We start from the raw sequence: 19,600 nt of genomic DNA, 5'->3' as shown, positions 1-19,600 counted from the left end.
GTCCAGTTCTGGAGCCCCTACTACAAGAAAGATATGAATGTGCTGGAACGTGTCCAGAGAAGGGCCACGAGGATGATCAGAGGGCTGGAGCACCTCTCCTATGAAGACAGACTGAGGGAGTTGGCGTTGTTTAGTCTGGAGAAAAGAAGGCTCCAAGGAGACCTTATTGTGGCCTACCAGTATCTTAAGGGGGCCTACAAGAAAGCTGGTGAGGGACTTTTTTTTTAGGATGTTGGGTAACGGTAGGACTAGAGGGAATGGATTAAAACTAGAGATGGGTTGATTCAGATTGGACGTTAGGAAGAAGTTCTTCATCATGAGGGTGGTGAGGCACTGGAACAGGTTGCCCAGAGAGGTGGTGGAAGCCCCAGCCCTGTAAGTTTTTAAGGTCAGGCTGGACAGGGTTTTGAGCAACCTGATCTAGTGGGGGGTGTCCCTGCCCATGGCAGGGGGGTTGGAACTAGATGATCTTTAAGGTCCCTTCCAACCCTGACGATTCTATGATTCTACTAATAGGACCCTGAGTTATTTAGGATGAACATTAAAATTTTGGATCCTGAATGTCTGTTCTTAACTTGTTCTTAACTTTCTCTTGACTCCAGTTTGAGTTTACCATACATGATTGCAAAATAAATCCCTCGCTTCTAACTTTTTTGACAGTGTTCACTGAGAACTGAGTTTTAATAGTTTGGAGGCTTATATTTGAGTCTGTATTTTGTCCACATGTAGAGCATTATGTCGTGTCCCCATGATTTCACATGACTGGCAATGTGCTTATTAGCAAGGACCATCTGTCCTTGTTCTAATGGGGATAGAGTTTTCACAAGGAGCTGGGGTGGGACACAGCTGGGGTGGCTGACCCAAACTAACCAAAGGGGTATTTGATACCATGTGACATCATGCTCAGTATATATCTGGCAGGGACGGGGGGCAGGAATCGCAGCTGGGGAATGCGCTGGGCTTTTGGGTTCCAGTCGGTGAGCAGTTGTACATTAATCGTTATTTTGTATGTTCCTTTACTAGGATTATTGTTGTTTTCCCCTTTCCTTTGCTGTTCTATTAAACTGTCTTTATCTTGACCCATGAGTTTTGCCTTTTTCTTCTGATTCTGCCTGGCCATCCCACAGCTCGGGGGGTGGGAGTGAGCGAACAGACACGTGGTTCTTTGTTGCCAGCTGGGGCTAAACCGCAGCAGTCCTTTTTGGCGCCCTACGTGGGGCATGAAGGGTTGAGATAATGACAGATCTGACTGGAGTGTGTTAAAACAAATTTGTTACACACATTTATTATATTGGTTAAATACTCGCTGGTCACATTGTTGCTTCGTTTGTTCACATGGTTGTGTTATGTAGATTCTTACATGCACTATGTACTCCCCACGATGCTGTTTATCACCTCTGGAAGAGGGATCAGGAATATCATTTTGCTGTCCTGTGTAATGTTGACTTATGATACGGTAACAGCACTGTTCGTGTGGTTATGTTGGTACGTTTATGCGTCATTGGTGTTCTGCCCATGCCTTGGGTGCTATCTCTCAGAATTTATTAATAATCACACCCAATCTATGGGGGATACAGCGGGGGGATACTTTCCCCAGCTCTTTTGCTTCCCTTTTCTCCTTTGGGCCAGGTACAACAACTTTTGTGAATTTTGAATGTCCTTGGGATGTTTAAACCAGCATGTTCCTATTGCTATCTCTCCTGAATGTTTTTCAGGTCTTGTTTAGGGTTAAACAACTATTTAAGAATACCACCCAGAGATGTGCCCCGAGGCTGGATACTCATGGGTGGCATTGCATGTGGGAGAATATGGGCAGGTATCTAGAGAACTTCTCACCTCCAATGGTTTGAAACGTCACTCCCGAACAACTACAGGACCCTGATAGAGTGATAGAATATTTGAAAGGAAAATGCTGTGGTTATTCCAGAGAGGCTCAGCTCACTGCACTGCTGGGCCCTGGCCAGTATCTGCCAAACACTGCTCAACATTACACAGCATAGACTTCCTAGGCATAGACTACCTCAGAGGAGGGTATTTCAAGGACCCAAAAGGGTATCAGTGGGCTTTTGGTGTAGCTGCCTTGGAGATGGAGGAAATTGAACAAGCTTTTGGTTTTTTTTCCTTTTTCTTCCACTTCTCCCTACATCCCGCCACAGGGGGGGCAGTGAGCGAACGGCTGCGTGGTTCTTTTTTGCCAGCTGGGGCTAAACCGCGAGTGAACCCCCTATTTTAACACTGACAGTAGTAGTTAAGTGATGTACTAGTAGCACATACCTGTGTGATAAATTACCACTTGGTAGAAATTGAGTGACTTACAAAGGAGCACTTACAGTACTTTCTTAAAATGCACCGCTCAGTTGTTTATGGCTTTATACCCAAAAGCCTTAATTAATGTCTATACTCATCTTCCTACAGTGGTGTGACTTTTGTGTGCTGCAGTGTAAGGTTGAACCTAACCTGCTGCTGTGAGTTTAGCTTTTGCTTGGATTCTACTTGTTGCTTTCTCAGACGTGGTTCTTCCTCTCTGGGAAGTAATTTGTCTCCCTGTTATGTGCTGGCTTGTTGGTGTTGCCCAGCTTCTGCTCTGTTTTCTGACGGAGGTGAGTGATGGACTGCCGTTCCTCTGGCCCCGAGTCACTGTGAGTGTGAGCAGTTAGGGATCTGTTTCCAGTTTCAGGTGGAGCAACTCCAACACTTTTTGTGTCGTTCTCTTACCAGCAAAGGTTTGAAGATGACTCCTGGGTATGTGGTGACAGTTAACTGAAAGAGAGAAATATCCTTTTGTATGCTTGTCTGTGGAATTTACTGAGCTAGGAAATCAAAGACTGAATATGCAGTAAAAAGGTTGTATAACATTCCAACCAGTAAAAATCAGAAAGGAGGTGTAAATAATGGGGCCAGTCAAGTTTCATACTTAAGAGTATTATCATACCATTTGCAAAGGCACAACAGCAATGTATGCAGAGGCTGAGAGAGCCTCTCTTCTCTCCCTGCAGTCATTTGAAATCGTTGTCTTAAATAGTACGGAGAGTTTTCTCTGGGAGCCTTCTCCACTGTCCAGCTGCGTCAGGCAGTAGAGACCTTCTGAGCGTTTAGATCATACTCGGTTGTGTGGTTCAGCGTATTTCATAACATGAGTTTGTGGGGTGATTTAGCAGAATAGCCAAAATCTAAGGAATATACTGAGATTACATTCAGAATATTTATGCCTCTTTGGCTATAGACCAGTTACATCTTTTCAGTGACCTTTCCTGTGTACGTTGGCTGGCTACCTAGATGGTCTGATTATGAAGAATTGGAGTGTGGAAAATACTATGGTGAGACCTGTCAACTGCATCTTGAGCAGGTCCTCTCAGTTTGATGGCACAAATCTTCCTCCTGGAAAGTGTTTTACTGTCTATGCAAATACATTTCAGTTGGGGTCACCCTCATAGCCCATGGAAAGGTATCAGGGCAATACTTGTGGCTAGAATCACACAGCAATTAGTACAGCAATACACCAGTTTTGTTTTCAAATTCATCTATTTTTTACTGTCTGCTTTCAGGGAGCCTATGTGATGGTACAACCAGTCAATGTTACTTGCTGCCAGTTTTGGATACTATATTTGTCCGGAGAAAGTACAGAAGAGGTGGCCTAGGGATGAAAATGCTGCATGATTTCTGTCAGTCTTTCATGGCTGAGGATGCCTTGGGGATCAGCTGTCCTATTTCTGCCGCGATGTATCAAGGTAAATCATTTGATGTGGAAACGTTAGGTAAGGGTTATGTATAATGTATAAATTTCAATATGGTCTTGGTAGGATTTTCTTAACTGTATAAGAGTTCAGTGCCCTTGTCTGAACTGAACTGTTGTTAGCTTACAACTGGTTACTTTTCTTGAGACATCTGGAATTTCCTGTAGAAAGGTAGGCCAGTTTTTATGTAAGACAATGAGAAGTGTAAAACTCATACTGCCTGTTTGACATTTTGCATTCTTACCTCACTCTCTCTCTTAGAAATAGAACTATGTCATTGCCCTAGACAGTGACTTACCCATTTTATTTGACACCAGAGGGAAAAGAATCATAAGATGTTGTCAAGCCTACACTATGCACATAATGCTCTTGGAGATACTGCGTTTGTAAGAAAGCTCATTCATCCAGTCACATTAGTGCTTGTTTTATATTGACTGTCTTTGAACATTTGGCACTTTCAAAAGATCACTAAGTAGTTATATATCTTCTCTTTGTTCAGGTTGAAGTTAGGGTTTTGCTAGTACAATTTACAGACAATATCCGTGCTCATATTATTTATAAAACTGTTTTCTGTAGAAAAGCATTTTTTCCTAAAGTTGCTCTCTGTATGGTATACAGTCTTTGCTGTCATTTTTTGGGAGATGTTTCTATTGGCTTAGGACTTTACAGGTATTTCCTAATAAGCGTCAACAAACTTTTCACTGTATATGTTCTTTCTCTTGGTCAGAATGTGCCATTGAATGTATACAAGTGTACCCTAGGAGTTTCTAAGATACTGCTACTTCTAAATTCAATAATACTATTGACAACATTCTTTCTCTTCTCCCTGTAATATCAATTTTTTTTATGGCAGGCATCGATGGTTTAGACACTATGGATCAGAAAGCTGCACTGTTTGTTCATGCTAGCTATATAATGCAAGACTGTGTTTTCATCTTAGTTAAGTTTAGAGTTAATAGTGAATAAATTTGACTTGTATCATGTTCATATTAGGTTTTCTAAGTCCTACTTTTATAAAAATACTAATACTGTAAGTTAAATTTTGAAGTCACTGCCTGTTTTTAATTTCATTGGAACCACAATCTCGTACTTTCACAAAAAAAAATGCAACCTTTTACTCTAAATTTCTGTACTGAACGTGCAGTTTTCACTAGCGTGTTGTTTAATGTGCCGGAGGCCTAAAAGTAAGTAAAAAGCCGTTTAGCAGATATCTTTGTTTTGGTATATATGTTACTTTCAGTAGCTTTTATTGAAATGATTAATTTAGTTCGGATATCCTTGGATAAAATTAATGACAGTGATCTGCTCATTATTGTAAGGCAAATGTTTACATACTAGAATTAAGGTTTTTGTTTTGACATCCCATTGTTAAACTCAACTGAATGTTGAAGGTAAATTACCCTTTCTGTAGTTTGATGAACTACAATGGACAGAGGAGAGCATGAAAATAGTTTTGTTTACAGTTTGCCGTCTTAGTACAGTTGATGGAACTGATATAATGGTGGCTAAGGAAAGTTTAAAAATCACATTTAAATTTTTTGAACTGTTTGTCCTACAACATATTCCTCCTCTTGTCTCTGCAGAGCCTAAGGAAACCTCTAAATAAGACAGATTTCAGTTTGATAATATAAGCAAACCTAAATGTGATTGTTTATCCAAATTATATTAATGTTCAGTGATTACTGACAGTGATAGGAATCTCTGGGAACATGGTTGCTAAAGGCGATCGTACATCTGACACAGGCACCCCTGTTATTCTGCTGTCAGTTCTTCCTATTTCCTGTTTTCCACGCCCAAAGACGTAAACGAAGCCCAGCAATGGATTATACTGTAGCCGTAGTAAAATGGAGGGAAAATTGAAAATTGTCCCAAGAACGAACTGATACCAGGTTTTGTTTATAAATAGAGATTAGAGTAGCATTCTTAATGGTTAAAGCTGGAAGATACTGAAACACCTTTCATTTCAGAGTGGTGAGGGTGAAAAACCCCGCACTGCTGTTAGTCTAAAACCTGCTGAGTGTCTGGCGATAGTTCTGTGATGCAGTGCCAGAAGAAGGTGGCTCAGTAAGTCATTTCAAGTATTTCTGCAATTACAAGAAGGAAGATAGACTGAAGCAGATAGACAGGATTCACTTGTGCCTGTTTAGGTCGTTCCACATAGACTTTTCCTAAAAGCCCCAACTAAAAGAAAAAAAGGAAGATGAGAAGAAAGAAGAAAAGATTTCCAAAGGAACTAATGAAAGTAGGTCTGAGAGTATTTCTGGGATAGAATGCATTCCCTCTTCCACTGTACTCTTCACTCATTCATGCTTTTACCCCTTGGCTTCTCCTATTCAGTTTGCCAGAAGTTCTTGCAGTCTTATCCTGAGGAGCAGAAGCGACTGTGGGAGGTGGAAGCACCAGGAGATTGGAGCCAGCGAGTGAATATCTGGTTAAAAATTCAGATGGAGTCATCCCCTTCTGGAAGTGAGTTAAAATAAACAGCGTGAACTTGTCCATGTTAGTTTTATAAAGACACGAAAGAAAATCGAGCATTAGGTAGTGATAGTAGATAGGTGGTTTCTCTGTTGTTTGCACGTGGAGAAACTACTGAGTGTGCAGTCCAGTTCACTGGTCTATTCCCAGTAAACAGTACAATTCTTAGAAATTATGAGGTAATGAAATGGAACTACAGAGCATCTGAGAGATACCGAACAAAGCCCAGTCTTGCCATAAAGTGGCTGTAACTCCCACTGCAGTGCACTTACAGCAGGGTAGAAGTTAGCCCAAAAAATTCCCGTTGCACAACACAATGTCTGGGTTATAGAGGGGGGTTTGTTTCTCTGAAATTATTACAAAGAAGATATTTGTATGGCCAATGGGCAATGTGTTTAATTACCTTCAATTTGGTGCCAATACCATTCTTGGATGGAAACACAAACGTTTTCATTATGGCTTTTGGAAGATTCAAAGTACTCTGCTACAGGGTAAATCCTTCTTGCTGGGAGCATTTTCTGCCTTCTTCACAAAAGATAGCGATAGAGTAGGAAAACCTTTTGACAGTTTGTACGGGGATCTTGTTGATGTAATCTGTTCAGCTGGCTTGGGGATCCAGACAGGCCCCTCTGCTGCGTGCACACAAGCTGTGATAAGCATTGGGTTCCAAAAGAAGGGCACACATTGTCTCTTTCTGGAAGTGCAGCAAGGAGTGCTGCAGAGCAAATTGCTCCCATGCCTTCCCACATCTATCCTGCTTTGTGTTGGCTTGGGGACCTTCCGTTGAGACATTGCGTTTCATCTTGTCTGCAGCACTCCACAGGAGAGTTAAGTCAGAATTTAGCCCTAGGCTGGTTTCCTCTGAAGCCATTATATTTATGTTCCTCATGCTTTAAACCAACAAAAACTGGTATTGCTCTTTCCTTTAATCCATCTTGTTAAGTTCAGTTTATTAATGGCAATTAAAGAGAACTATGATCAGATCAGCAAACAGAAAGTGGATCCTGGAGGAAAGTATACTTTCTTTTTTCTTTCTTCTTTTTGCCATCTTCTACAAAAACAAGTAAACAAAGAGAAACAACCCAAAACATGGGTAAATATAATTCCACTAGAGTGGCTGTCAGTAAAAAAATACATGCCAGGCCTGGGAACTGCTTTGACCAGTTCTGCACATTAATGAGATCTCTTCTACAAAGAAAAGAAGGAGGGAAAATATAAACCAGAAATGGGGGTGTGAGTTTATATATATATTTATGGATTGCGAGTTGCAATGTGAGTTTAATAGTGGAAGGGAGCTGAAGCACGTGAATTTGGCACTAAAATATGTAATAAAAATCTGTTTTTTAAATTATATTCTCCACTCTGGTGCACAGCTTACTGGGCATCATTTTTTTTACACTGAATGTGCTGAACAGGCTTTAATTCATCCATCTTCAGTGGAAAATCAACCCACTATAAAAACAGGATCTAAAACAGTGTGTAATACATTTATTAAATCTCCTTTACATATGGAATCTACTTGTGTGCTTCTTGTGCTTCTATCGTTGCAGTTCTGTCCATCTTTCATACCCAGAGAAATACCAAGGGAGGGTACAGAACAGATAACACCTGCTAAAACTAGGGGAGAATTTCCCTCATTTTACTTTTGTCCTAAAAGCAGCATTACTCCTGCATAGCTCTGTCTGATAGCTGGTGAGGAAATAACAAGAGAATTTTCCAGAGCTTTGTGCTATCTGTTAATAGTAGATAAAGCAGAAACATTTTATGAGTGCAGAAATCCTTTATCATCTGACCTAGTGTGCTGCTTACCATACATGTAAAGAGAAGCTTGTCTTTCCAGAGTTGTGGTATAGGGACACAGAGAGGAAAATGACGTGGCATAGAATGGACACGACTGGAGTTGCACGATTTAGACTAGATATAAGGAAGAAATTTTTTACAATGAGGATGGTGAAACACTGGCACAGGTTGCCCAGAGAGGTGGTAGATGCCCCATCCCTGGAAACAATCGAGGTCAGGTTGGAGGAGGCTTCGAGCAACCTGATCTAGTTGAAGATCTCCCTGCTCGTTGTAGGGGGAGTTGGACTAGATGACCTTAAAGGTCCCTTCCAACCCAAACTATTCTATGAGTCAATGATTCTGTCTTTAGGGGGCCACTTGGGAATATAGTACTTCGTTCCTACTTACCCTGTTATGTAGAAAGCAAAACACACTGTAATTCAATATTGTCAGCTCCAATCTGGATCTATGGCAACAACAATGAAAACAGACAACTCTTACTCTGCTCTTACTTCTTAGATCCCCATTGACATTTGCAGTGCTATGTTTTGGAACAAAATTAAGAAGAAAAATTGAAAATTCTGCTCAAATTACATTCTTTTCCCACAGTACTCAGGATTAAATACTGTTAATGTTGTTGTAAGAATTCTGCTATCATAGATATTCCAAAAAAGGTTTCTATAACCCTGAGGTCAGAATTTTAAATTTTGCAAGGTTATGTGGCTGCATCTAGTGGCAGTACAGATAAACTGCAGCACTCTGTTTACTGCGACTGATACTTCAATTTGGACGTGCGCAGATACAGAGACATATAGATACATACATATTTCTGTCTGCATATATACATATATCTATAAAAATAAAGCTCTTTAGCACGTTGTCACACATAGCTGCAGTCGTTCATTCTGCACTGATTCTTATTGTGTGAAAAATGGAGAGGTTTATTTACAGCTAATAGTCTCAGCAACAGGAACACAGTGACATTTCTCTTCTGGGGCAGATTGGAAGAACAGAAATCATTTTACGTGATTTGATCCTGGTTGCTAAATCTACCAGGCAGCGAACTGAGCTGTTTTGAAGTAGTTTAGTAATATACATAACACATGTAAATGTGAAGCTAATGCAAAAAATAAGCAGACTGAGCAAGAACTAAAATCAATTTCAAATGATTGCATATAATCCTTTACCTGAGCTGGGCAGAGTATCAGCATTTTCTGTAAAGAATGAAGGGGATATGGGTTTTCTGGGTGTAAGAGGTGAACGATTAGGTATTTAGCAGAACTTTCAAGCTAAGACAGACCCAGAGACGTTCTGGTTCCTGTGTAGTTGTTCACCATAGTCTTTTATGATAGTGTCATCAGGCACCTTGTTTTGGTTAATTAACGAAGGTGAGGCCAGAGGGGTTGAAGGTGGCATTCGGGTGGCTTTTTCTAGTGCTTTTTTTTAAGTGAAAATTGCCATTTAAGTGAAGTCTGCTAACATTTTTTGTTTTCACATCTCTCTCTTGGGCAAAACTATTCACCCCATTTCTCCAGAGGCTGAAGTGGGTTCTCAAATGGAGTATGCTCAAACCAGTGAACCCAGACAAACAGATACGAACCAGATGAATAAGGTACAGTGACTGATTTTCTATGTATGGCTTTCCTTTTCATTGTTGGCCTTTTACCTTTTTAGTGAAGTACTGAGGTATAAATATGAGACGCCATCACAGAGAAATATAGGTGTGTTTTACTACTGAGGCATAGGTTAATGTAGGTGCTCACAGTTATATAATATACACATATAATTGATTGATGTAGCTAATTTATATAGCTCTGGTAGTTTGAGAGGCTAAAGAGTACTGGACAGTTTTCACTAAATGTTTTAGTTTGATCCTTACTGAGATAAGGGAACTGTAACAAGCTGGCAAACAGTGAATTCCAAAGTTTGCGTATGCAGTGGCCTTCTGAACTGAACTGTGATTTTTTTCCTGTGCCTATACAAGGGCTTGAGCGTGACACCTTTAGAATGAGTAAGCCAAACTCTTTACAGTCCTAATTATTTTATCCCACTACTGAGTTGCAGATCTGACTGTGCTTAGCTTTTTGCAGGATGGAGGCCTAAAACAGGCTGAAATGTTTGAAAGAAGCCTAAACCTAGTTAGAGGAACATGTATCTGAGAAAACAAATCACAGTAATTAAGCTTTTCCAAGTAATTAAAAAAATGGAGAGACGAGTGGAAGCAAAACAAAGAGCTGTAGGGGTTGTTTCCCCAGCACATTTTGGTTGCCACACAATTAAATCAGTTTGTTTTCTTCAGACATGGGTCTTCTGGGGGAGCTATGACAGCACTGGCCCCTGTGGTGCACGCTCTTGCGTTATGTGCTGTGGTCATGGCTTCAGAGCCCACCCAGCCAGATCAAGGCTCTGTGTACTCCCAGTTTTCTTTATGCTGACGCTTCTGGGAACTCTGGCAGAGCAGCAGGAGTGAAGCCGTTCTATACAAACAATGCAGCTAAGTTTCTTGCCTTGCACGTTTATGGTCGCCTTGGTTGACAGAAGCATTTTATATTAGGATCAAGTCACTGTTTATGTTGCTCATGTGTAATTTGGTGTTCCCTCTGTCTTGGTTCTAATTTCAGGGTGTTGAATACATTCCTGGTGTTGGGAAAGTGGCAGGAGATTCCACAGAAAAAAAAGATGACACAGCAGCAGCAGGGACTCTAAACACACAAGGGTCTGAACAAGAGGACTTAGAACAAGGTGCAGGCAACACTCAGCAATGCAAAGGATTCAGAAAAAGAGCAGGCCCTGGGGGCTCAGTTGGAGACAAAGCCACCAAACAATTTAGAATTATACCATAATTGCACTTTCAGAAATCAGCAAAATCTGTGGTCTTAAAAATTATAATTGACTGTTCATAATTTGTAACGCTGGAGAGATTTCTTCAGGTAAGGTATGAATTTTTTGCAAGGCACATGTTCTCCATCTTGTGTTTTGTTTTAAATAAAGCTTTTCTTTGCTAATTGTCCTTTTCTTTCTCTTCTTACCAAGTAATTAAGTACTAGTTGAGCCTAGTTATTTGCCTGCTCTGAAAAGATTTTATTGGATTGCATGAGATGTCCAAAAGGGAATAATTGGAGGGCTTGTAGATACTGATGTAAGAAGATATTTCTATGGAAACCACATCCTGCATTATGGAAGAGAGATACCGCAACACACGTTGGTATCAGAATGACAGCTGTAACCTTCCTTTCAAAGAGAACAATTGATCTTGAATTGCTTTCATTTGAGTTTTTCTAGCAGAAAAATCTGCCTCAAACCCTGTGGTGGACAGGATGGCATACAAACTCCATTTGTGCGGAAAAAGTTTGGTACAGAGAAGAAGAGCGAGCAAGCTACAGGCCTTAAATTGCCTTTAAATTCAGGCACTGTGATCATGTCACGTGTAAGGTCAGGATGTAGAACTTTGTGTAGATTACCTATTGCATGTTTTATTTCCTCTAGCCTCTTTCCTAATGTTTTGCATTTAATTAAGTTGCAAGCATAACATATTTCACCGGATTACTCATGTTATGGCTTGGTAAAGAAATTTTGTTCTTTCACCACAAGCTGGTTCTGTATTAGAATGTTTTTTTTTTAGTGGGGAATTTCTAAAACTTGGATGTTGTATTAAGGATTACAGGTGAAATTCTTAAGGATCAGATCTTTTGTCCAGTGGCAGAGAAAACTTTGCAAAGAGGAGGGCTCAGTGGAGAACTGAGCAGAAGGGTCTTGTTTTGATCAACCTGAATAGATCCAGCAGCTTGTAATTCCTTAAGTGGGTGTCTTGGAACAAGGAGAAGTAGCTATTTCTTTCCAGAAACTGATCCAGCATTTCCAGGGAGACAGTTCTGTAGGCAGGCATTGTAGATACACTGTAAGGATGTATATTTTTGCCCCTGTATGGCATAATTGCTCATACGTAGCCCTGTCACCCTGTTTTTGTTTAAGGTCGTGATTTAACATAGCATTTATTCATGTATCCAAGTAACTCCTCCCATGGTGAGCTGCTTGGTAAGCCATATGCCTGAGACACATAGAAATCAGACCTTTCTAGGCATCTCTTTAAAAGAAAAAAAAATTTAAAAAGCTATAATTGGAACTTCCAAGTGTTTGCCAAGAGAATTAAAACACTGAATTGTGTGCCAGCCTTAATCATGTTGCTATGGTTCTCTTGTCTCAAAGAGAATGCATTTAGGACTAACTTTATAATCAGTTGATCTTCAGGTTGTTGATTCATTAAGTTGCAAAGAGCATGCTATAAAGACTGCTAGAAACTGTGTGTCCTCTTGTGCAACAGCCTACATACTTACTTAATGTATAGTTAAATACATACCTTTTTAAAAAATATACAGTATTTGTGAAAAATTGCAGTACCAGTTGCTCCTAAGCATGATAGAAAATTATATCTCTCCTTATGAAAGCTGATTCTGGAGTTGCAGTAGCCTAGCAAACTAGCTTCGTGTCTAGTTTGCACATAACAGCCTATATTATAATTGTCAAGGTAAGGTAAACTGGAGTTGTTTCAGCAAGTGGGGGCTATTTAGAAGTTAAATCTGATTTAAATCTTTCAAGAAAATTTTATCTAAGGCAGCCCCAGGAAACTCTGTAGGAATTTGTATTAGAATAAAGAAGATGGGTAAGGTACTGTGTGTAGAATGGGCAGACACCTAATTTGATTAAATTCATTCTATATCTAGGGACACGTTGAGTCAGAGGAAAAACCAGCAATTTTTCAATATCCCCAAACTGAATTTCTGTTTCACCTCTCTATTACCCAGTGATCCACTGGCTGCATTTACAGCCACTTTACTGGCTGTTCTCCCAGAAGAGTTGCTTCTTTCCTCTATGTAAGAATTGTCTTCCTTGATTATGTTTAGCTTTCTGTTTTCCAAGTAAAGCTTTTTCATCAGAAGTGCTCATGATGGCAACGGGGCATATTATAGAGGTAAGCAAAGGTGCATTTGGTGAGATGGTGTTGGCAATGGCTCGGTACTTTCTAATCAAAGAAAGTGATCACATCATCCTTCTAATCAAAACTTGTAACAATTAGGGATGTTCCACATTCAGTTCATCTGCCCTGCCTGGCAAATGAAACACACCGAGCAGAAAAGCTGAATAAGAGGATACAGACATTTGCCCATTAACTATATCCAGTAAGGAACCAGAGCCAGGAGTTCTTAGGTCCTACTTAACAGTACTAAACTTCTGGGCTACAGGTTGCAGGGAGACACAGGCTTGCTCCATATTTTTTCAGAAATGCCGACTTACGGAACAATTAGTCTGCATATTGATATTCTTTCTTTCTTTTTTTTTTATATTTTTATTAGTGCTTTAAGGTATCTGATTAGTTTAGAGTCTTGGACCTGCAACTCGTTCTTGGCAGTCTGAAGTGCTTCTTAGTGAGATCACAAGAATCCTAAGAGAGTCTGAAGCAGAAACAGATCCAATATCTTCACTGTCTTAATAGAACATAATAGGAAAAAAACCAAACAAACAAAAAACCAACCCAACAGCACAAACATATTTTTCTCACAGTGGAAGTTCTTTTATTTAAAAGAAATATGCGTTTACTCAAGGGTAGGATTCTTTCAGAGTGCTGGAAAAGTTGGCAAAGGCTTGAAAGGCATTCCAGTTTTTGGAGTAAAGTTTTCAAAACCTTGGATTTAATCTCTCTCAGAATCTCCACTCCTGGTGGTTATGGCTTGACACGGTGGTATTTCTGCTTAGGAGACAAGGAGGTAAGTGTGTGTGCGTGAGAGATGGAAGACCTGATGAAAGGAAATTTGTACCTATTGTTCTTATAAGCATAGACACTTAAGTCTGGCCTACAAGTAGGACGATAGACATCAACATTAGTGTTAGCGGTGATCTGGGTGGGTGGGTGCCGACTAAATAAAGTTTTTGAATCACTCGCAAGAAAAGTAAACATATGGATTTTACGGCTAGAAATTTCATTACGTTAATCTGTCATGATGTTTCACATAATGTAAGCCAGACAATTTCATGCATGGTTGCTGTATCAAAAATCATTGGGTTTGGTTGAAACAATCCATTTTTTAGAAAGATCATTTTGATATGACAGTTTTGATTTTCAGATGTTGGGCAGTGGGAAATCTGCCATGTTCCTTGGCAAGTTGTTCTAAAGTTTCGTGTTTACAAGTGCACCCAATTTTTTTAGTCTGACTTCATGTTGTTTTAGTCTCCTATGATGGATTTTGCTTTTCTATTTGATGCTGAGCTATGGCTCTGGTACTATCAAGATTCTTTCAATGTGAGGATGGATACTGGGTAGACGAGGTGCTTAGTGACGTGGTTTAGTGGTGGTTTTATCAGTGTTAGGTTGATGGTTGGACTTGATGATCTTAAAGGTCCTTTCCAACCTAGACAATTCTATGATTCTGTCATGACATCAGTGAACAGCGCTGTTTTTTGGATCTGTCTCTGTGAGGCAGATTTTCCTGACCTTGATTAATCCTTATTTTCCTTTCAGAGAGCGTTTAAATTTTTCAAATTCCTCTTAGAAGCCTGAACGTCATCAGAGGCCCAGTTACAGTTACAGTCGTGTGGGTTAGCATTTCCCAGCCACTCTGACCTGTGGTTGTAAATCATCACGGGATTCTTTTGTACTTGTGGGTGTCTTAATGGTGAATATACATGTAAAACCTAAACGATACAGAGGAATTAAGAGGTATCTGCTTTAACGTGTTAGTTTTAATGGCCACAACGGCTGCAGTGTGCCACTGAAAATGTAGTCTTGATCCAGTGTCATCTTTATTATTACCATGAGATGGCACCATTACATAGCTTAACATTGTTGTCATCTCTCGGGTTCTTGAGACGGTGCCTGAGATTTAAATACGTCACTGGTTGGCTTGACTTCTTCAGAGAAAGGTTACCCGTTCAGAAAAAGGAGGATGATGGCATGGTAAAGCTTGTCTTGTGTTTGCCATTCAGTCTCATTGTATCTCTGGAGTTTATGTTGAGTGGGCCCAGGACTGAGGTTTTCAAATATTTGTGAAGCCAAGATGAAGTCATAGAGTAGCAGGAAACGCAGACTGCACCCAGGTTGTGTCCCTTCGTCCTCTTGTCTCATCAGGAAGCCTGTCTGGGTGGGACTTTTCCCTGTTGTATTTCATGGTTTCCCAGCACTAAATGGTTCTCTGCTCAAAGAACTTGAACATCTAATTTTCTGTTTCTGACCCTTCTCTTGTGTATTACATACTTTGCTTCATAGTACTATTGAGCACTTTTCTTTTTTTCATTTAGTAGCAGCAGCCGTGTAATACCCTGTTAATGTTCTCAGCATTAGAAAAGCAAGGATGGTCTATATTTGCCCTAAAGGCTAAGTTTCTTCCTTTGCTGCTTTGTTTTGTATGTGACCATTCCAAAGGAGAGAAGAGCAGATTCAGTAAGCAGACCATTTCATTTTAATTTTTATTTTTAAATTTTTAAAAAATGTTTAATGTTTAGCTTAATTGATATAGTAACACTTCAGTGCAAACATAAAATTGTATGTTGAAGGCAGTTCTCCATCTTAATCAAAGATTGCAATGCAAACATTTCAAAGCATTCCCTGTTCTTTCCCTTGCTCCTTGTAAGCACAATGCTAACTCTATTTTCATGGTTTTTCAGGCTTGCAATATCACTGTCTGCTAAATGGTAGGAGCTCTGTGCAACTCGTAGTTTATCACATCAGGAACTTGGGCTGATATCCTTCCCTCCCATGACAATGATGACATTAATGTATTTTGGGATCTGTTCGGACACTCATGGACTGTTCTTGAAGGATCTGCTAGAAGTCACCTTACAGAAACTTCTGATACCTTCTTTCTGCCATGGTTGTTGTGTTGAACTCTTAGAGGATTAGAAATACAAATTAAACACTTCTAAATAACCACTTTTCACTTGTATTACTTGATTATGAGAAGTGAGCCATCCAAAAGACTGTCTTATAAGTAGGTGACAAAGTAGGAAAAAACAGCTAACTTGTCTGAACTCATTAGTCTGAAAAACAGACTCACTTGGCACCTTTGCATTGACTGTGTCCAAACAAAGGCTCAGTGACATCCTTAGAGCTGAGTGCCTAGCTGATGTAATTGGGATTGATTCCCTCTAACTGACCCGTGTTCCTAAAGAAAGCCTTGGCAGGCCAGTAAAACGCAGCAGTTGATTTGCAGTCGTTTAGGGGTGGTTCAAATCACATTTTAGTGTCCTTTCCTATGGATGAAGAAGGGAGGGAACAGTTTAAACCTAACTGGATCCTTCTTAACATTTGCATATCAAGGATCTTGCGGAAACAGATGAAATTAAGATGTCCAAATAGAATTTCTGCTGTGTCAAATCTGTTGCTCAACTGCATAAACAAAGAATGCATCCAGCTGTAGTTGGTTGTTTGCTATTTACTCAGGCCTTCCTTTATATATTTCTTATTACAGATGAACATGCAATAAAATCTAAGTACACAGGAGACAAAATTAGGAGTTTGTAATTAGCCTGCTTTTCAATTTGTTTCCTCTTGCAATCCAACTTGATGGTAAAGTATCAGTTTAATCTTCTCTATTTGCCTTAGACTTTATCCTTGCGTTATTGAATTTTTCTGTCTTGAAGGTTGTTGGGGTTTTTTTTTGGTGGTGTTTTTTTGAAGAAATCTTTTTGGTTTTAATTTAAACTGAAGGCTCCATTTTTGGAAGATCAATAAACTCCATCTGGAAGAATTCTTTTCTCCCAGCCACCTGACACTTGGATGAAGTTGAACTTTTTTTTTTTTTTTCCCATTCTCCGGGAGGAGATCAGAGGTTGCATTCACCATTATGAGTACGTTTGGGGATGTTGGTATTCATTCACCAATATCTGATTCGTAAATTAATAGCTCAGCCTCTCTGGACTGTGGTGTGTTAAAGGTCAGTGACCATGAGAGGAGAAACACTTTGGAGCTATGTGTGCCCTTTGGTCACAGGAGTAGCCTTGGCATAATGGCATTAATTTCATGCTGCTTTTAGAAGATACAGATGTGCAGCGTACCTTCAATCCTCCTACCTGGAACCAGTAATCCCCTCCCAGCTTTCTGCAAGGAGTAGGGAGGAAGAAAAGAAAAACCCTTCCTAAAAGGATTAGTTCAACTGACTCATTTTCTAAGTTTCTTTTCGCTTGGCATGTCCCCTCTCTTACCAGCCTTTGCTAAGTATCTTAACTAAGATGCTTTTTAGGTAAATGCTGTCTTCAAGCACATGATATGAAAGAGCCTTCTGATTCCCCCACCCTCACCAGATCTTGGGGCTGGCTCAGTCTTTTTTAAAGCTATTTCCCTTGTGCTGCATGCGGAGCCCATCTGCTGTAATACAGACTGAAATGCTGCTTTTATCCTTGTTTGCGTAGAAGGTTGGTGGGTAAATCAATTGGAGTGAAAGATGTATTGTCCCTCTTTGCTCTATGTCACAAGCACAAATATCTTCTTTTTAAAGCATCTCTTGGTAGAAGCCAAAGCCTTTGGCACAAGCCACCTCTGCTAGTTTGACCTCTTTTGTGCATCTGGAATGGAGGAGCAGCTCTGAGAAGCACAGAACAAAACCAGCAAAATAGCAAGAGAAAAGGTCAAGAAGGGGTCTTGCTCCCTGTAGACATCAGAAGTTTCTGCAAGATGATATTTAGCATGTCCTGCCTGAACAGTTAAGGCATCAAAGACACTGGCACTTCGACAGGTAATATCCTTGTGAGTTGTCAAATAGATCGCAAAGCACATTGCTCTGCCACGCTGGGGATGGGAGGGAGGGATCTTATGTCTTTCTACTCATTGAGGTAACTGAGACTGAGAGCTTCAGAGAGCGTTTGGCTTCCAACAGATGGATGTACCATGCTGTGCTCTGTCCTTGCCTGGCTTTTGACTTGCAGGCCTAAGCTTACAGAGTGGTGCTGCGGTCCTACTGAGCAATGGGAGGGCAGGTTTCTACCAAAGAGAGCTGACATCAGTTACAAGCAATAGAAGTGCTTCATTTTTGCCTCTGTATTTTTGCCTGGTTACAGCCTTGCAGTGTCTTAGTCTCAGACCAGCCAGTCTCTTTGATGCAGCATAATTGCAATGACAGAGATGATTCCCTGTCCCCTCCCATTCTAGCAATGGGATCTGAAGGGAGGTAAGACATATTCTGATAATTCACCTCTCAACTTTGCAGGGTCAGGACAAACCATATTGCTTGCCCTAGCCAAGGGAAAAAAACATTAGTATTAGAAATCCAGGAGGCAGCCAGTATTCTGCTGCTCAGGACCCAGAAATGCCGGGAAGTAGAATCCTGGCAGCTTCAATGCTAGATTATTCAATGTATTTGTAGCGGTGGATTGGTGTAGCTCTGATCACAAAGAATCATCTTTGCCAAATCCCATGGTTGAACCTCTGCCCAGGACAATAAGCTCATACGGTGATGACACGGGCTGAGTTGTGTTCTTCATTGTTGTTATAGATTTTTCACAGTCCCCTGGTTTCATCTGCAATTTTTCATGCACAGGCGCAGTTCTGCTTCTCTCCTCTTGTATCCTGTCCAGGAGTGGCGTGGAGCCTCAGACACGTCTGCTTTCCCTCACAAAACCCTGCCAGTATGTGCAATCGATTCAAAATAACTTACCCTGCATTCACTTGTCCTTACTTAAAAGTAAACGTGGGCTGCCAGGTTTTGTATATAATGCCTGAAAAAAAGAATAAAAAAAGGAAGAAAACAAGCAAGTACAGAACAGAACTCAGCTGATACAGAGGCACATGGTATAATGCCACTTTGGCTAAAATCTTTTCTGAATGCTGGCACTCGTCCAGGGCGAAACTCACTGTGTTGCTGCGTTCTGATGCCAGCCTCGCTCATATAACAACCGTATCAGTGCGCATCAGTCCTGCCTTTCTGGCCACGGCCTCCAGGTAGTTTGAGCCCCGCTGTGTCCTGCTAGTGGGTGTTCACGGGAGCCAGAATCCCACGTTGTGCACCGCTGCTAAGGGAGCAGTTCGAACCCAGGGATGCTCAGGCTAAAGTTAGTAGCCAACTAATAGGACCACTTGTTGAGAAATGCCATTTGAATCTGTGGCTTCTGGTGCTGAGGAGTGACTGTGTTGTGAGTAAATATTAGCCAGGATATATTTGGGGCTTTATTAAATTCCTTTAAAGCTTTCCAAGTCATTTGCAAAGGCGCGGATGAGAGCTTTAGCGAGATGCTAGGTTAAGGAAGAGAACGAGACTGTTGTCTTGCAGAAAGGGGGTGATGAATTAAAGCGCCTTTGTGGAAGAGTGTCTCTCTCAGCATCAAACTGTAGTTTCGACCTTCCTAATTAATGTTGTTGTTTTTCTTCTTACTGTGGTGCGAGCTGCCCTAGCCTGACCTGCTGGTTCACAAGATAAAAGGGGTTAGCTAATCAGAATGGAGATCCCCTCTACTGGCTTATCCAAATCTTTACTAAAAGTGTGATATCCATGAACACAAATAGAACAACACATCTAAGAATTATGTATCTGGGAGTTTAAAGGGGAGGGAGGGGTAAAAAAAGAAAAAAGTCCATATTGCTTTGACGTTATTTTAAAACTGAAACTGAATAGGTCAATACCCCTTAAGCT

The 19,600-nt window shown here is 40.5% G+C and overlaps 1 protein-coding gene across 2 annotated transcripts in view; it reads left to right on the top strand.

The window, feature by feature from the left end:
- Positions 1-10,987, top strand: part of LOC134520273 (protein FAM169B-like) — a 43,443-nt gene extending 32,456 nt beyond the window's left edge. For both annotated transcript variants that reach the window (XM_063345374.1, XM_063345373.1), the window contains exons 6-9: positions 3,546-3,728; positions 6,072-6,200; positions 9,524-9,600; positions 10,610-10,987. In XM_063345374.1, coding sequence (XP_063201444.1) covers positions 3,546-3,728; positions 6,072-6,200; positions 9,524-9,600; positions 10,610-10,831 — 611 coding nt within the window. In that variant the 3' untranslated portion in view covers positions 10,832-10,987. The remainder of the gene's footprint in view (positions 1-3,545; positions 3,729-6,071; positions 6,201-9,523; positions 9,601-10,609) is intronic.
- The last annotated feature ends 8,613 nt before the right edge of the window (positions 10,988-19,600 follow it).

This window comes from Chroicocephalus ridibundus, chromosome 9, assembly GCF_963924245.1.
Source record: "Chroicocephalus ridibundus chromosome 9, bChrRid1.1, whole genome shotgun sequence".
In the NCBI taxonomy this organism is placed as follows: Eukaryota; Metazoa; Chordata; class Aves; order Charadriiformes; family Laridae; genus Chroicocephalus; species Chroicocephalus ridibundus.
This window is presented reverse-complemented; position numbering and strand designations above follow the sequence as displayed.